The following is a 20,282-nucleotide window of genomic DNA, read 5'->3' as shown; positions in this document are numbered from 1 at the left end:
TCAGCCCGGGCGTGTGCATTACAGTTAGTACTAATAGTGACAGCACTTTTGTCTCCTTAAAAAGGGTTTTCCCAGAAACAAAAGTTTATTCTATACATTTTAATTAAAACATTTTGGAATAATAATAATTTCCACAATTGGATGTGTTTAAATAAAATGTTCCTGTGCTGAGATAATCTTATACATGTTCCCCTGCTGTGTACTGTGTAATGGCCGTGTCTGACCGTACAGGAACATGGTCTGATCATACCACAGCTCCTGGACGGGGGAGGACACAGAAGAGCATACAGACAGGACAGCAGGGGAGGACACAGGAGAGTATACAGACAGGACAGCAGGGGAGGACGCAGGAGAGTATACAGACAGGACAGCAGGGGAGGACGCAGGAGAGTATACAGACAGGACAGCAGGGGAGGACGCAGGAGAGTATACAGACAGGACAGCAGGGGAGGACGCAGGAGAGTATACAGACAGGACAGCAGGGGGTCACAGCTGATTCTTTCTGTGAGGTAAAACATTTCACCTCCTGTTTTTAAACAATGTTTTAGCTCACAAAAAGAATCATCTGTGATCCCCTGCTGTCCTGTCGGTATACTCTCCTGCGTCCTCCCCTGCTGTCCTGTCGGTATACTCTCCTGCGTCCTCCCCTGCTGTCCTGTCTGTATACTCTCCTGCGTCCTCCCCTGCTGTCCTGTCTGTATACTCTCCTGCGTCCTCCCCGGCTGTCCTGTCTGTATACTCTCCTGCGTCCTCCCCTGCCGTCCTGTCTGTATACTCTCCTGCGTCCTCCCCTGCCGTCCTGTCAGTATACTCTCCTGCGTCCTCCCCTTCTGTCCTGTCTGTATACTCTCCTGCGTCCTCCCCTGCTGTCCTGTCTGTATACTCTCCTGCGTCCTCCCCTGCTGTCCTGTCTGTATACTCTCCTGCGTCCTCCCCTGCTGTCCTGTTGGTATACTCTCCTGCGTCCTCCCCTGCTGTCCTGTCTGTATACTCTCCTGCGTCCTCCCCTGCTGTCCTGTCGGTATACTCTCCTGCGTCCTCCCCTGCTGTCCTGTCGGTATACTCTCCTGCGTCCTCCCCTGCTGTCCTGTCTGTATACTCTCCTGCGTCCTCCCCTGCTGTCCTGTCTGTAGACTCTCCTGCGTCCTCCCCGGCCGTCCTGTCTGTATACTCTCCTGCGTCCTCCCCTGCTATCCTGTCTGTATACTCTCCTGCATCCTCCCCTGCTGTCCTGTCTGTATACTCTTCTACGTCCTCCCCTGCTGTCCTGTCTGTATACTCTTCTACGTCCTCCCCTGCTGTCCTGTCTGTATACTCTCCTGCGTCCTCCCCGGCTGTCCTGTCTGTATACTCTCCTGCGTCCTCCCCTGCTGTCCTGTCTGTATACTCTCCTGCGTCCTCCCCTGCTGTCCTGTCTGTATACTCTCCTACGTCCTCCCCTGCTGTCCTGTCTGTATACTCTCCTGCGTCCTCCGCGGCTGTCCTGTCTGTATACTCTCCTACGTCCTCCCCGGCTGTCCTGTCTGTATACTTTCCTGCGTCCTCCCCGGCTGTCCTGTCTGTATACTTTCCTGCGTCCTCCCCTGCTGTCCTGTCTGTATACTCTCCTGCGTCCTCCCCTGCTGTCCTGTTGGTATACTCTCCTGCGTCCTCCCCTGCTGTCCTGTCTGTATACTCTCCTGCGTCCTCCTCTGCTGTCCTGTCTGTATACTCTCCTGCTTCCTCCCCGGCTGTCCTGTCTGTATACTCTCCTGCGTCCTCCCCTGCTGTCCTGTCTGTATACTCTTCTGTGTCCTCCCCTGCTGTCCTGTCTGTATACTGTCCTGCGTCCTCCCCTGCTGTCCTGTCTGTATACTCTTCTGTGTCCTCCCCTGCTGTCCTGTCTGTATACTCTTCTGTGTCCTCCCCTGCTGTCCTGTCTGTAGACTCTCCTGCGTCCTCCCCTGCTGTCCTGTCTGTAGACTCTCCTGCGTCCTCCCCTGCTGTCCTGTCTGTATACTCTCCTGCGTCCTCCCCTGCTGTCCTGTCTGTATACTCTTCTGCGTCCTCCCCTGCTGTCCTGTCTGTATACTCTCCTGCGTCCTCCCCTGCTGTCCTGTCTGTATACTCTTCTGCGTCCTCCCCTGCTGTCCTGTCTGTATACTCTCCTGCCTCCTCCCCTGCTGTCCTGTCTGTATACTCTCCTGCCTCCTCCCCTGCTGTCCTGTCTGTATACTCTCCTGCCTCCTCCCCTGCTGTCCTGTCTGTATACTCTCCTGCCTCCTCCCCTGCTGTCCTGTCTGTATACTCTCCTGCCTCCTCCCCTGCTGTCCTGTCTGTATACTCTCCTGCCTCCTCCCCTGCTGTCCTGTCTGTATACTCTCCTGCCTCCTCCCCTGCTGTCCTGTCTGTATTCTCTCCTGCCTCCTCCCCTGCTGTCCCGACTGTATACTCTCCTGCCTCCTCCCCTGCTGTCCTGTCTGTATACTCTCCTGCGTCCTCCCCTGCTGTCCTGTCTGTATACTCTCCTGCGTCCTCCCCTGCTGTCCTGTCTGTATACTCTCCTGCGTCCTTCCCTGCTGTCCTGTCTGTATACTCTCCTGCGTCCTCCCCTGCTGTCCTGTCTGTATGCTCTTCTGTGTCCTCCCCCGTCCAGGAGATGTGGTATGATCAGACCATGTTCCTGTACGGTCAGACACGGCCATTACACAGTACACAGCAGGGGCGCATGTATAAGATTATCTCAGCACAGGAACATTTTATTTAAACACATCCAATTGTGGAAATTATTATCATTCCAAGATCTATTGATTCAAATTAACTTTTGTTCGTGGAAAACTCCTTTAATATTCATGGTGCTGTCCATGCTGGGATTAGTAGTTCCCACACGTTGAATTCCTCATTCCTCCCACCATCCTGCACCATTGCCGCTATGCAGCTTTCTATTCCAGGAACTTTCCTGTTTTTCCGTGATTCAGATGTGACTCTTCTATAATGGGGGAGGGGTGGTGGTTTCCATCACAAAGCCCCTTGTAGTCGGAGCTCGGTTGCCCCCTCTGTTTCGTGGCCGCTCCTGTTACATGGGGAGGGCTGAGCTGGCGCGGCGGGATCCTGCCAAATGCGATTAGTATGTTGGCAGCGGTGATGGTGAGCGCTCGGGGGTCAGCTGAAATCTGCGGTGATTAGCTGCCTCCGAGGCGTCACCCCCACAATGCCGCTCTGTCTCGGTACAATGCCGCTGAGACCCCTTTCATTGCGCGGCCCCCGTGTAGTCAGAACATCCACAGCGACCCCCGAGTCATCACCGGGGAGAAAAGGCTTCAACCAAAAATCAGGGGATGAAAAATAACCGGAGAAGTGACCGGATGAGAGGAGGATGAGGAGGAGTCATGTACTTATACCGGGCAGAGATGAGATGCGGCACTGAATACGCACTGCCCGGCTGTCCTACAGGAGTCAGTGGCCCCAGGACTCACCGGCTGCGGGGCCGACCTCAAACGCCCTGGGCTGGTGATGGAGACATTTATCATTGACACTTATGGGGTATATGCCGCTCAAAATGTCAAGCACCGCAGGGGAGAACATTGTGTCTGGTACTGGTTATAGGGTCTGAGACTGGCACGACTATGGGGCACTGTGGATGGCACTATTATGGGGCACTGTGGATAACACTATTATGGGGCACTGTGGATGACACTAGTATGGGCACTGTGGATGGCACTATTATGGGCACTGTAGATGGTACTATTATGGGACACTGTGGATGGCACTATTATGGGCACTGTGGATGACACTATTATGGGCACTGTGGATGGCACTATTATGGGCACTATGGATGGCAGTATTATGGGGCAGTGTGGATGACACTATTATGGGCACTGTGGATGGCACTGCTATGGGGCACTGTGGATGACACTATTATGGGCACTGTGGATGGCACTATTTTGGGCACTGTGGATGGCACTATTATGGGGCACTGTGGATGGCACTATTATGGGGCACTGTGGATGGCACTATTATGGGCACTGTGGATGGCACTATTATGGGCACTGTGGATGGCACTGTTATGGGGCACTGTGGATGACACTATTATGGGCACTGTGGATGGCACTGTTATGGGGCACTGTGGATGGCACTATTATGGGCACTGTGGATGGCACTATTATGGGGCACTGTGGATGGCACTATTATGGGCACTGTGGATGGCACTGTTATGGGGCACTGTGGATGGCACTGTTATGGGGCACTGTGGATGGCACTATTATGGGCACTGTGGATGGCACTATTATGGGCACTGTGGATGGCACTATTATGGGGCAGTGTGGATGACACTTATGGGCACTGTGGATGGCACTATTATGGGCACTGTGGATGGCACTATTATGGGCACTATGGATGGCACTGTTATGGGGCACTGTGGATGACACTATTATGGGCACTGTGGATGGCACTATTATGGGCACTGTGGATGGCACTGTTATGGGGCACTGTGGATGGCACTATTATGGGCACTATGGATGGCACTATTATGGGGCAGTGTGGATGGCACTATTATGGGCACTGTGGATGGCACTATTATGGGCACTGTGGATGGCACTATTATGGGCACTGTGGATGGCACTATTACGGGCACTGTGGATGGCACTATTATGGGGCACGGTGCTCTACACCTTCTCCATCTAGTGCACTCAGTGATAGGTGAACACAGCAGTTTCTCTTGCACTGTACAGCGGGGGAGGCCGTGTGCTCGCACTGTACTGATCTGGGTGCTATATGGCAGTATTGTACTGACCATTGTATGGCGCTATTTTGGCACTGTATCATACAACGGTCTCAGCACTGTGTAACACTTTTCCGCTGGGCACTACATGGCACCGTGGTTCTGGCCATTGTACGGCGTCACTGCTCTGGGCACTGGATGGGTCAATTGATAGAAATTTATGACCTGGATTAAAACACAGCACAGGGACAGTAAGGACTGTAGGGGCTGTGGGGTCTGTAAGGACAGTAGGGACTGTGGGGTCTGTAAGGACAGTAGGGACTGTGGGGTCTGTAAGGACAGTAGGGACTGTGGGGTCTGTAAGGACAGTAGGGACTGTGGGGTCTGTAAGGACAGTAGGGACTTTGGGGTCTGTAAGGACAGTAGGGACTGTGGGGTCTGTAAGGACAGTAGAGACTGTGGGGTCTGTAAGGACAGTAGGGGCTGTGGGGTCCGTAAGGGCAGTAGGGACTGTGGGGTCCGTAAGGGCAGTAGGGACTGTGGGGTCCGTAAGGACAGTAGGGACTGTGGGGTCCGTAGGGACAGTAGGGACTGTGGGGTCCGTAGGGACAGTAGGGACTGTGGGGTCCGTAGGGACAGTAGAGACTGTGGGGTCCGTAGGGACAGTAGAGACTGTGGGGTCTGTAAGGACAGTAGAGACTGTGGGGTCTGTAAGGACAGTAGAGACTGTGGGGTCTGTAAGGACAGTAGGGACTGTGGGGTCTGTAAGGACAGTAGAGACTGTGGGGTCTGTAAGGACAGTAGAGACTGTGGGGTCTGTAAGGACAGTAGGGACTGTGGGGTCTGTAAGGACAGTAGGGACTGTGGGGTCTGTAAGGACAGTAGGGACTGTGGGGTCTGTAACGACAGTAGGGACTGTGGAGTATGTAAGGACAGTAGGGCTGTGACTAAGGGGCTGCTGGCCGGTTGGGCAGCTGCGGACCTCCAGGAGGTCCTGGCGCTGGTGGAGAGACACAATCTGACATCTTAGAAACTGCGCGGCTCAGAAGTGACAGGAGAGGCGGAAGGAAATCTGCTTCTAATCGCTGACAGAGGACGGAGGATAAAACGTGCAGCCAGAAAACAAATGTGACCACGGAAAGTCTCCGCCGACTGCACATCCGGGAGATATAATATATAACACATGACGACAGAGCAGCAGATACACGGGGTCATCTGTGCCCGAGCCAGACCCCAATATATACAGTGATTGAGAGAATGACACCCATCACCAGAGATCAGCGGTGACATCACTGAGAATGCCGCCTATCCATCACCAGAGATCAGCGGTGACATCACTGAGAATGCCGCCTATCCACCACTAGAGATCAGCGGTGACATCACTGAGAATGCCTCCTATCCATCACCAGAGATCAGCGGTGACGTCACTGAGAATGCCGCCTATCCATCACCAGAGATCAGCGGTGACATCACTGAGAATGCCGCCTATCCATCACTAGAGATCAGCGGTGACATCACTGAGAATGCCGCCTATCCATCACTAGAGATCAGCGGTGACATCACTGAGAATGCCGCCTATCCATCACCAGAGATCAGCGGTGACATCACTGAGAATGCCGCCTATCCATCACCAGAGATCAGCGGAGACATCACTGATAATGCCGCCTATCCATCACCAGAGATCAGCGGTGACATCACTGAGAATGCCGCCTATCCATCACCAGAGATCAGCGGTGACATCACTGAGAATGCCGCCTATCCATCACCAGAGATCAGAGGTGACATCACTGAGAATGCCTCCTATCCATCACCAGAGATCAGCGGTGACATCACTGAGAATGCCGCCTATCCATCACCAGAGATCAGCAGTGACATCACTGAGAATGCCTCCTATCCATCACCAGAGATCAGCGGTGACATCACTGAGAATGCCTCCTATCCATCACTAGAGATCAGCGGTGACATCACTGAGAATGCCGCCTATCCATCACCAGAGATCAGCGGTGACATCACTGAAAATGCCTCCTATCCATCACCAGAGATCAGCAGTGACATCACTGAGAATGCCGCCTATCCATCACTAGAGATCAGCGGTGACATCACTGAGAATGCCGCCTATCCATCACTAGAGATCAGCGGTGATATCACTGAGAATGCCGCCTATCCATCACTAGAGATCAGCGGTGACATCACTGAGAATGCCGCCTATCCATCACCAGAGATCAGCGGTGACATCACTGAGAATGCCGCCTATCCATCACCAGAGATCAGCGGTGACATCACTGAGAATGCCTCCTATCCATCACCAGAGATCAGCGGTGACATCACTGAGAATGCCGCCTATCCATCACCAGAGATCAGCAGTGACATCACTGAGAATGCCGCCTATCCATCACCAGAGATCAGCGGTGACATCACTGAGAATGCCTCCTATCCATCACCAGAGATCAGCAGTGACATCACTGAGAATGCCGCCTATCCATCACCAGAGATCAGCGGTGACATCACTGAGAATGCCGCCTATCCATCACCAGAGATCAGCGGTGACATCACTGAGAATGCCTCCTATCCATCACCAGAGATCAGCGGTGACATCACTGAGAATGCCGCCTATCCATCACCAGAGATCAGCGGTGACATCACTGAGAATGCCTCCTATCCATCACCAGAGATCAGCAGTGACATCACTGAGAATGCCGCCTATCCATCACCAGAGATCAGCGGTGACATCACTGAGAATGCCGCCTATCCATCACCAGAGATCAGCGGTGACATCACTGAGAATGCCTCCTATCCATCACCAGAGATCAGCGGTGACATCACTGAGAATGCCGCCTATCCATCACCAGAGATCAGCGGTGACATCACTGAGAATGCCTCCTATCCATCACCAGAGATCAGCGGTGACATCACTGAGAATGCCGCCTATCCATCACCAGAGATCAGCGGTGACATCACTGAGAATGCCTCCTATCCATCACCAGAGATCAGAGGTGACATCACTGAGAATGCCGCCTATCCATCACCAGAGATCAGAGGTGACATCACTGAGAATGCCGCCTATCCATTACCAGAGATCAGCGGTGACATCACTGAGAATGCCTCCTATCCATCACTAGAGATCAGCGGTGACATCACTGAGAATGCCTCCTATCCATCACCAGAGATCAGCGGTGACATCACTGAGAATGCCGCCTATCCATCACCAGAGATCAGCGGTGACATCACTGAGAATGCCTCCTATCCATCACCAGAGATCAGAGGTGACATCACTGAGAATGCCGCCTATCCATCACCAGAGATCAGAGGTGACATCACTGAGAATGCCGCCTATCCATTACCAGAGATCAGCGGTGACATCACTGAGAATGCCTCCTATCCATCACCAGAGATCAGAGGTGACATCACTGAGAATGCCGCCTATCCATCACCAGAGATCAGAGGTGACATCACTGAGAATGCCGCCTATCCATCACCAGAGATCAGAGGTGACATCACTGAGAATGCCGCCTATCCATCACCAGAGATCAGCGGTGACATCACTGAGAATGCCTCCTATCCATCACTAGAGATCAGAGGTGACATCACTGAGAATGCCTCCTATCCATCACCAGAGATCAGAGGTGACATCACTGAGAATGCCTCCTATCCATCACCAGAGATCAGCGGTGACATCACTGAGAATGCCTCCTATCCATCACCAGAGATCAGAGGTGACATCACTGAGAATGCCTCCTATCCATCACCAGAGATCAGCGGTGACATCACTGAGAATGCCTCCTATCCATCACTAGAGATCAGCGGTGACATCACTGAGACTGCTGCCTATCCATCACTAGAGATCAGCGGTGACATCACTGAGAATGCCTCCTATCCATCACCAGAGATCAGCGGTGACATCACTGAGAATGCCTCCTATCCATCACTAGAGATCAGCGGTGACATCACTGAGAATGCCTCCTATCCATCACCAGAGATCAGAGGTGACATCACTGAGAATGCCACCTATCCATCACTAGAGATCAGAGGTGACATCACTGAGAATGCCTCCTATCCATCACCAGAGATCAGAGGTGACATCACTGAGAATGCCTCCTATCCATCACCAGAGATCAGCGGTGACATCACTGAGAATGCCTCCTATCCATCACCAGAGATCAGCGGTGACATCACTGAGAATGCCTCCTATCCATCACTAGAGATCAGAGGTGACATCACTGAGAATGCCTCCTATCCATCACCAGAGATCAGCGGTGACATCACTGAGAATGCCTCCTATCCATCACTAGAGATCAGAGGTGACATCACTGAGAATGCCGCCTATCCATCACCAGAGATCAGCGGTGACATCACTGAGAATGCCTCCTATCCATCACCAGAGATCAGCGGTGACGTCACTGAGAATGCCGCCTATCCATCACCAGAGATCAGCGGTGACGTCACTGAGAATGCCTCCTATCCATCACTAGAGATCAGCGGTGACATCACTGAGAATGCCTCCTATCCATCACCAGAGATCAGCGGTGACATCACTGAGAATGCCGCCTATCCATCACTAGAGATCAGCGGTGACATCACTGAGAATGCCGCCTATCCATCACTAGAGATCAGCGGTGACATCACTGAGAATGCCGTCTATCCATCACCAGAGATCAGCGGTGACATCACTGAGAATGCCTCCTATCCATCACTAGAGATCAGCAGTGACATCACTGAGAATGCCTCCTATCCATCACCAGAGATCAGCGGTGACATCACTGAGAATGCCGCCTATCCATCACCAGAGATCAGCGGTGACATCACTGAGAATGCCGCCTATCCATCACTAGAGATCAGCGGTGACATCACTGAGAATGCCGCCTATCCATCACTAGAGATCAGCGGTGACATCACTGAGAATGCCTCCTATCCATCACCAGAGATCAGCGGTGACATCACTGAGAATGCCTCCTATCCATCACTAGAGATCAGCAGTGACATCACTGAGAATGCCTCCTATCCATCACCAGAGATCAGCGGTGACATCACTGAGAATGCCGCCTATCCATCACTAGAGATCAGCGGTGACATCACTGAGAATGCCGCCTATCCATCACCAGAGATCAGCGGTGACATCACTGAGAATGCCTCCTATCCATCACTAGAGATCAGCGGTGACATCACTGAGAATGCCTCCTATCCATCACCAGAGATCAGCGGTGACATCACTGAGAATGCAGCCTATCCATCACCAGAGATCAGCGGTGACATCACTGAGAATGCCTCCTATCCATCACTAGAGATCAGCGGTGACATCACTGAGAATGCCGCCTATCCATCACCAGAGATCAGTGGTGACATCACTGAGAATGCCGCCTATCCATCACTAGAGATCAGCGGTGACATCACTGAGAATGCCTCCTATCCATCACCAGAGATCAGCGGTGACATCACTGAGAATGCCTCCTATCCATCACTAGAGATCAGCGGTGACATCACTGAGAATGCCGCCTATCCATCACCAGAGATCAGTGGTGACATCACTGAGAATGCCGCCTATCCATCACCAGAGATCAGCGGTGACATCACTGAGAATGCCGCCTATCCATCACCAGAGATCAGCGGTGACATCACTGAGAATGCCTCCTATCCATCACTAGAGATCAGCGGTGACATCACTGAGAATGCCTCCTATCCATCACTAGAGATCAGCGGTGACATCACTGAGAATGCCGCCTATCCATCACTAGAGATCAGCGGTGACATCACTGAGAATTCCTCCTATCCATCACTAGAGATCAGCGGTGACATCACTGAGAATGCCTCCTATCCATCACTAGAGATCAGCGGTGACATCATTGAGAATGCCTCCTATCCATCACCAGAGATCAGCGGTGACATCACTGAGAATGCCTCCTATCCATCACTAGAGATCAGCGGTGACATCACTGAGAATGCCTCCTATCCATCACTAGAGATCAGCGGTGACATCATTGAGAATGCCGCCTATCCATCGTATGTGTCTCTTTGTAGTAAGTTCCACTCCAGATGTTCCCGTTTTCCTTCGATCGTCAGGTTCATGAGTGTAAAGCCGGCGTCCGCTGCCAGGAGATGTCAGAGCAGAAGAAATTCTTTCCATGTGAAGTAGAGAAATCTCCCGCAGGGAATTCAGCAGAGAAAGATGGAAACGTATTTGGCTCCGCAAGTTCTTCTACACAATGCAACCGACAAAGAGACATCCAGATTCAGCAGCAGCACAGAGTATGTCAGGAGTGGATTGGTTAAACTGTTAGGCTTTTATTGACCAAATCAAATATGTATCAGATCTGGCGAATGTGAGAAATTAATATCCTGACTATTCCTATTACATCATAGCATATATACACCGCTACACAAGTGAGTACACCCCTTACTCTTGTAAATATTTTCTTCTATCTTGTCATGGGACAGCACAGAAGATCAGACACATTGATACAATGTACAGTAGTCGGTGTGCAGCTTGTATAACAGTGTCAATTTATTGCCTTCTAAATAACTCACAGCCATTAATGTCTAAACTGCTGGCTACAAAAGTGAGTACACCCCTAAGTGAGAATAACCAAAGATTGAATATTTTCTGTGGTTGTTTTCTGCCTTACTTGGGCATGGAGGTCACCAGAGCGTCACCGGTGTCCCCTGGAATCCTCTTCCCTCCTCCATGACGACATCACGGGGCTGTTTCTCCTTCTGTTTGAGGAGACCCCATAGACGCTCCATAGGGTTTATGTCTGGAGACGCTCTTGGCCGGTCCAGCACCATTACCCTCAGTTTCTTTTTTGGAATTTTCCAGTCCAGCCAGCACCCACAAATTTGCTGAGCGCGCCCCTTGTCCATCGCTCTGGATATGACGCGGAGCACGGGCACTCCCTTCTGTGGTCGGCCATGGCGAGGCCTGCGCTGAGCGGACCCAGTCTCGTTACGCCGAGGTCTGGTCTTGGCTCCGTGCTGCAGATCAGTGTCTGGGTGTCAGCGATCTTCTTATAGCCTCGGCCATCTTTATGTGGAGCAGCAAGTCTTTTTTTCAGCGCGAACCATACAGCAGACCAGACGGAGCGGAGAAAACACCGGGAGGACATCGGAAGGGGAGTATAATCTTTATTTTTTATTTTCAATTCTTTTTTTAACAGATACCATGGTACCCGGGTCCTGATGAGAGTCTCCCCTTCTCCAGACCCGGGTACCATCCGCACATTGAACCGTGTGATATCCGCATGTGCAGATGCAGTTATGCGGATATTAAGCGTTTCAATGCAAGTCAATGGCGGCAATTACGCTGCGTGTCTGTAAAATAATTGGTAGTGCTGCATATTTTTCCGCAATGATAATCCGCAGCATGTGCACAGCAGAAGCGGATTATCATTGGGGACCATGGGGCACGTATTACCAAGCGCTTTTTAAGCGTTTTCGCTACGGAAATTCCGCGGCAAAAACGCTTGAAAAACGCATAGTGGGCACACAGCCTTAGAGACTGTGAGAGTCATAACACCAGATATAACACCGAAAATAACACCCTGCCCCCCATTCACACCTGAGACCCTGTAACACTAATGAGTCACATGACACCAGGGAGGGAAACTGGTTAATTAGACACAATTTGATCATTTCCACTTAGGGGTGTACTCACTTTTGTAGCCAGCAGTTTAGACATTAATGGCAGTGAGTTATTTAGAAGGCAATAAATTGACACTGTTATACAAGCTGCACACTGACTACTGTACATTGTATCAATGTGTCTGATCTTCTGTGCTGTCCCATGACAAGATAGAAGAAAATGTCAGGGGTGTACTCACCTTTGTGATATACTGTGTATATATGTCCTGTATATATACACTGCACAGTACCACTCCTCCTGTCCTGTATATATACACTGCACAGTACCACTCCTCCTCTCCTGTATATATACACTGCACAGTACCACTCCTCCTGTCCTGTATATATACACTGCACAGTACCACTCCTCCTGTCCTGTATATATACACTGCACAGTACCACTCCTCTTCTCCTGTATATATACACTGCACAGTACCACTCCTCCAGTCCTGTATATATACACTGCACAGTACCACTCCTCCTGTCCTGTATATATACACTGCACAGTACCACTCCTCCTGTCCTGTATATATACACTGCACAGTACCACTCCTCCAGTCCTGTATATATACACTGCACAGTACCACTCCTCCTGTCCTGTATATATACACTGCACAGTACCACTCCTCCTGTCCTGTATATATACACTGCACAGTACCACTCCTCCTGTCCTGTATATATACACTGTACAGTGCCACTCCTCCTGTCCTGTATATATACTGCACAGTACCACTCCTCCTGTCCTGTATATATACACTGCACAGTACCACTCCTCCTGTCCTGTATATATACACTGCACAGTACCTCTCCTCCAGTCCTGTATATATACACTGCACAGTACCACTCCTCCTGTCCTGTATATATACACTGCACAGTACCACTCCTCCTGTCCTGTATATATACACTGCACAGTATCACTCCTCCAGTCCTGTATATATACACTGCACAGTACCACTCCTCCTGTCCTGTATATATACACTGCACAGTACCACTCCTCCAGTCCTGTATATATACACTGCACAGTACCACTCCTCCTGTCCTGTATATATACACTGCACAGTACCACTCCTCCTGTCCTGTATATATACACTGCACAGTACCACTCCTCCAGTCCTGTATATATACACTGCACAGTACCACTCCTCCTGTCCTGTATATATACACTGCACAGTACCACTCCTCCTGTCCTGTATATATACACTGTACAGTACCACTCCTCCTGTCCTGTATATATACTGCACAGTACCACTCCTCCTGTCCTGTATATATACTGCACAGTACCACTTCTCCTGTCCTGTATATATACACTGCACAGTACCACTCCTCCTGTCCTGTATATATACACTGCTCAGTACCACTCCTCCTGTCCTGTATATATACACTGCACAGTACCACTCCTCCTGTCCTGTATATATACACTGCACAGTACCTCTCCTCCTGTCCTGTATACATATACTGCACAGTACCACTCCTCCTGTCCTGTATATATATACTGCACAGTACCACTCCTCCTGTCCTGTATATATATACTGCACAGCACCACTCCTCCTGTCCTGTATATATACACTGCACAGCACCACTCCTCCTGTCCTGTATATATACACTGCACAGTACCACTCCTCCTGTCCTGTATATATACACTGCACAGTACCACTCCTCCTGTCCTGTATATATACACTGCACAGTACCACTCCTCCTGTCCTGTATATATACACTGCACAGTACCACTCCTCCTATCCTGTATATATACATTGCACAGTACCACTCCTCCTGTCCTGTATATATACACTGCACAGTACCACTCCTCCTGTCCTGTATATATACACTGCACAGTACCACTCCTCCTGTCCTGTATATATACACTGCACAGTACCACTCCTCCTGTCCTGTATATATACACTGCACAGTACCACTCCTCCTGTCCTGTATATATACACTGCACAGTACCACTCCTCCTGTCCTGTATATATACACTGCACAGTACCACTCCTCTTGTCCTGTATATATACACTGCACAGCACCACTCCTCCTGTATATATACACTGCACAGTACCTCTCCTCCTGTCCTGTATATATACACTGCACAGTACCACTCCTCCTGTCCTATATATATACACTGCACAGTACCACTCCTCCTGTCCTGTATATATACACTGCTCAGTACCACTCCTCCTGTCCTGTATATATACACTGCTCAGTACCACTCCTCCTGTGCTGTATATATACACTGCACAGTACCACTCCTCCTGTCCTGTATATATACACTGCACAGTACCACTCCTCCTGTCCTGTATATATACACTGCACAGTACCACTCCTCCTGTGCTGTATATATACACTGCACAGTACCACTCCTCCTGTCCTGTATATATACACTGCTCAGTACCACTCCTCCTGTCCTGTATATATACACGGCACAGTACCACTCCTCCTGTCCTGTATATATACACTGCACAGTACCACTCCTCCTGTCCTGTATATATACACTGCACAGTACCACACAGCAGTCGTACCTGAGGAGCGGCTGATATCAGTCACGTCTTATTACAGTTACAGCTGACATTACAGTACATTAGTAATAGCGTGTTACCTGCAGAAGGCGCCGGTGTTCTCCACGATGTAGCACTGGCCGCCATTGTAGCAGTAGGTCGGGTAGATGTCACACACGGACTTGCACGAGTTGTTGCGTCTCACGTAGCCGCTCCGGCACTCCGTACTGTTTTCTTGGGTTTGGTGTCGGTTACTGTCAGGACTGGACTTGGGTGACAGCTCTCCGTGGTAGAAAACATCTTGTCTCCCAGTCAGCTTTGTATCGACCACCGGAGTCTGTATCTTTGGAGTTAAGGTTGCAACCTTAGAGATGTCCCCAACTCCCCTCGCGGTGATCTCATCGTCGTCATCCACTTCCTCTAGATCTTCATCTTCATCGTCATCCTCGATGCCCACTTCTTCATACCCATCTGCATAAAAGGAAGGCGTGGGGTAAAAGAATGTCTCATCAAAAGGCGGGAAGTCATCGTAATGGACCGCTTTGTGCCATGGAGAAAGTTTATCATGGTTGGACTTGGTAGAGTCACCTCCAGCAGCGGGCGAGCCAGGAAAATGAGGAAGTCGCCAGTGGTCCTCTATGTCAGAGCGTTCATTATAATCTATGTCTAGTTGGTCAGACGGGGTCTCGGAGGGTCTCAAATGTTCATTATGGGGGATGCTAGTAGGAGAAAACTCTTCTTGCGATTTTTCATTGAGCAGAGTCTTATCTGTGCCACCTTGGGCTCCCTGGGAGGATGACTGCCTGGATGTCCCAGATCCTTGAGATCTCCCAGCCTCGAAAGTGACCTCTTTACTGGACATGTTGGGGCTACGAGGATCAGAACCTGAAAAAGATGGAGGTTGAATGGCCATCTCTTTGGAGACTTGAAGGAGATGATCAATCTCAGCAGAGTCCGGGCTGATGGCTTTTTCCGTAGACAGGACGAGGGGGGTGATGTTGCCGGTCGTTGATGTCTGGGACGAAGTGGAAGTTTCCAAGTCCATGAAGTCAGATCCAGAACGTGTGACTTGACCACTTCCAGAATCTTCTTGGCTTTCGGTCGCAGATGGTCGATGTCCTTTGACCAAACTTTTTCTAAAGTCCAAGTCAATGGTTGCTTGTCCCAGAGGCCACACCAGGCTGGTCACCGGCTCCACATTGTCAAGGTCACCCTCAGACAGTAATGACCGGGACGGAGGTTTCTCATTGAAGGTTTCTTCATGAATCAGCGACTCGTTCTGCTCCTGCACTTCAGCAGATCGGTGAGCCAACGGACCTGCTGTAGAGGAGACCTCCTTGACTTGGCCAGCAGGACCCTCTGAAGTCTTCTGACTTGATGGAGCTGGTGGCTTTTTTGGGGATTTTTTGGATTCTCTCGAGGATTTAAGGTCTATGAATGAGTTTTCTCCACCAGATCTTAGTCTCCGAGCAGCCGACTGCACATCTAACATACCAGTCTGAAGAAGAGAATGAAGGACTCCAGCAGCTGATTCAGAGAATTTCTCCTCCACGTTGAGGCTCAGGCTTCCATTTTTGCCATCTAATGTTGGAGAAATGTGATAAAAAGCAAAAAAGAGAAAAAAAAAGTAAAAAAAAATGGTAATGAGCTATATCGGTGAGAGTCATCTACTGTGCCCTCAATCCATGATACCCCATCACCCAGAGGAAGGAATTACTCCATGAGCAGGGTCGTTAGTCCTGAGCCATATTTTAAAATGTAGGTCATGTGAATTCCCCTGTATGATAATCAGACACAATGAATGCGGCTCTTCTTAAAGGGGCAGCAATCTGTTTGTTTGTTGTTTTTTTTTCTGAAGGCAGGAATGAAGCATTCTGAGAAAGATAGGGATATCCAGCCATTTTTGGATAAAAAAAAAATTGCAAAAAAATTTTATACGTAGAATTGAATAAAACAGAACATTTCCAGTACTAAAGAAAAAATAATAATAATTTTTTGCAATTTTTTTGCAATAAATCTCAGTTCTTACTTCTGTATATTACCTCTCTATTCATACTCTATGGGACTGATAGAGATACGTCAGCCAGATCCATCAATGCCCTAGACTGGAGTGGAGAGGCACCACACACGCACAATCACAGTGCCATCTGATTGGGGGATTCACGATCCCCGTTGTTGTAATGGTCTGGGGTCCAAGTGTTTTAGCCCCACTAATCAGTCACTTATCGCTTGAACTGCACATCTCTATTGGTTGTGGGGCCCAACACCCCAGGGGCCCGACGGTGCAGAAATGAATATACCCAATTTATTAATGGCACTGTGAGGGTCATACAAGGCATCACTGCTACGAGGCCCCCCTATATAACACTACAGTAAGTAGGTGTGTGTATCCATGTATCTATGTGTGTCATTGTACACACGTGGTTAAAAATTGTTGGTACCCCTCGTTTAATGAAAGAAAAACCCACAATGGTCACAGAAATAAGTTGAATCTGACAAAAGTAATAATAAATCTATGAAAATGAACAAAAGAAAGTCAGAAATTGCTTTTCTGCTTCCAAAGAATTAAAAAAAATTAATCTCATGAAATCGGCCTGGACAGAAATGATGGGACCCCTGAAAATAATGTGACAAAAGGGACATGTTAAATCAAGTTGTGCCCACTAATTATCATCACAGGTGTCTACAATCTTGTAATCAGTCAGTGGCCTGTATATAGAGCTACAGATACTCACTGTGCTGTATATAGGGCTACAGATACTCACTGTGCTGTATATAGGGCTACAGATACTCACTGTGCCTGTATATAGGGCTACAGATACTCACTGTGCCTGTATATAGGGCTACAGATACTCACTGTGCCTGTATATAGGGCTACAGATACTCACTGTGCTGTATATAGGGCTACAGATACTCACTGTGCTGTATATAGAGCTACAGATACTCACTGTGCTGTATATAGAGCTACAGATACTCACTGTGCCTGTATATAGAGCTACAGACTGTGCTGTATATAGAGCTACAGATACTCACTGTGCTGTATATAGAGCTACAGATACTCACTGTGCTGTATATAGAGCTACAGATACTCACTGTGCTGTATATAGAGCTACAGATACTCACTGTGCTGTATATAGGACTATAGATACTCACTGTGCTGTATATAGGACTATAGATACTCACTGTGCCTGTATATAGGACTACAGATACTCACTGTGCTGTATATAGGGCTACAGATACTCACTGTGCTGTATATAGGGCTACAGATACTCACTGTGCTGTATATAGGGCTACAGATACTCACTGTGCTGTATATAGGACTACAGATACTCACTGTGCCTGTATATAGAGCTACAGATACTCACTGTGCTGTATATAGGGCTACAGATACTCACTGTGCCTGTATATAGAGCTACAGATACTCACTGTGCTGTATATAGGGCTACAGATACTCACTGTGCTGTATATAGGGCTACAGATACTCACTGTGCTGTATATAGGGCTACAGATACTCACTGTGCTGTATATAGAGCTACAGATACTCACTGTGCTGTATATAGAGCTACAGATACTCACTGTGCTGTATATAGAGCTACAGATACTCACTGTGCTGTATATAGGGCTACAGATACTCACTGTGCTGTATATAGGGCTACAGATACTCACTGTGCTGTATATAGGGCTACAGATACTCACTGTGCCTGTATATAGGACTACAGATACTCACTGTGCTGTATATAGAGCTACAGATACTCACTGTGCCTGTATATAGAGCTACAGATACTCACTGTGCTGTATATAGAGCTACAGATACTCACTGTGCCTGTATATAGGGCTACAGATACTCACTGTGCTGTATATAGAGCTACAGATACTCACTGTGCTGTATATAGAGCTACAGATACTCACTGTGCTGTATATAGGGCTACATATACTCACTGTGCCTGTATATAGGGCTACAGATACTCACTGTGCTGTATATAGAGCTACAGATACTCACTGTGCTGTATATAGAGCTACAGATACTCACTGTGCTGTATATAGGGCTACAGATACTCACTGTGCTGTATATAGGGCTACAGATACTCACTGTGCTGTATATAGGACTACAGATACTCACTGTGCCTGTATATAGGGCTACAGATACTCACTGTGCCTGTATATAGAGCTACAGATACTCACTGTGCCTGTATATAGAGCTACAGATACTCACTGTGCTGTATATAGAGCTACAGATACTCACTGTGCTGTATATAGAGCTACAGATACTCACTGTGCTGTATATAGAGCTACAGATACTCACTGTGCCTGTATATAGAGCTACAGATACTCACTGTGCTGTATATAGAGCTACAGATACTCACTGTGCCTGTATATAGAGCTACAGATACTCACTGTGCCTGTATATAGAGCTACAGATACTCACTGTGCTGTATATAGGGCTACAGATACTCACTGTGCTGTATATAGGGCTACAGATACTCACTGTGCTGTATACAGGACTACAGATACTCACTGTGCCTGTATATAGGGCTACAGATACTCACTGTGCCTGTATATAGAGCTACAGATACTCACTGTGCCTGTATATAGAGCTACAGATACTCACTGTGCTGTATATAGGGCTACAGATAGTCACTGTGCTGTATATAGAGCTACAGATAATCACTGTGCTGTATATAGAGCTACAGATACTCACTGTGCCTGTATATAGGGCTACAGATACTCACTGTGCCTGTATATAGAGCTACAGATACTCACTGTGCCTGTATATAGAGCTACAGATACTCACTGTGCTGTATATAGAGCTACAGATACTCACTGTGCCTGTATATAGAGCTACAGATACTCACTGTGCTGTATATAGGGCTACAGATACTCACTGTGCTGTATATAGAGCTACAGATACTCACTGTGCCTGTATATAGAGCTACAGATACTCACTGTGCTGTATATAGAGCTACAGATACTCACTGTGCTGTATATAGAGCTACAGATACTCACTGTGCCTGTATATAGGGCTACAGATACTCACTGTGCTGTATATAGAGCTACAGATAATCACTGTGCTGTATATAGAGCTACAGATACTCACTATGCTGTATATAGAGCTACAGATACTCACTGTGCCTGTATATAGGGCTACAGATACTCACTGTGCTGTATATAGAGCTACAGATAATCACTGTGCTGTATATAGAGCTACAGATAATCACTGTGCCTGTATATAGAGCTACAGATACTCACTGTGCCTGTATATAGAGCTACAGATACTCACTGTGCCTGTATATAGAGCTACAGATACTCACTGTGCCTGTATATAGAGCTACAGATACTCACTGTGCCTGTATATAGAGCTACAGATACTCACTGTGCCTGTATATAGAGCTACAGATACTCACTGTGCCTGTATATAGAGCTACAGATACTCACTGTGCTGTATATAGAGCTACAGATACTCACTGTGCCTGTATATAGGGCTACAG

At 48.7% G+C, this 20,282-nt stretch overlaps 1 protein-coding gene across 1 annotated transcript in view; it reads right to left on the bottom strand.

Annotated features, from left to right (window-relative positions):
* Positions 1-16,378, bottom strand: part of CSPG5 (chondroitin sulfate proteoglycan 5) — a 173,715-nt gene extending 157,337 nt beyond the window's left edge. The window contains exon 1 of the mRNA XM_073677084.1: positions 14,898-16,378. Coding sequence (XP_073533185.1) covers positions 14,898-16,288 — 1,391 coding nt within the window. The 5' untranslated portion in view covers positions 16,289-16,378. The remainder of the gene's footprint in view (positions 1-14,897) is intronic.
* Positions 16,379-20,282: the final 3,904 nt, after the last annotated feature.

The sequence above is a fragment of the Phyllobates terribilis genome, unplaced genomic scaffold (assembly GCF_046119375.1).
Source record: "Phyllobates terribilis strain yellow unplaced genomic scaffold, ASM4611937v1 Scaffold_4__5_contigs__length_816908805, whole genome shotgun sequence".
NCBI classification, from domain to species: Eukaryota; Metazoa; Chordata; class Amphibia; order Anura; family Dendrobatidae; genus Phyllobates; species Phyllobates terribilis.
Note: the sequence above shows the minus strand (reverse complement) of the source record. Positions and strands in the feature narration are given on the sequence as shown.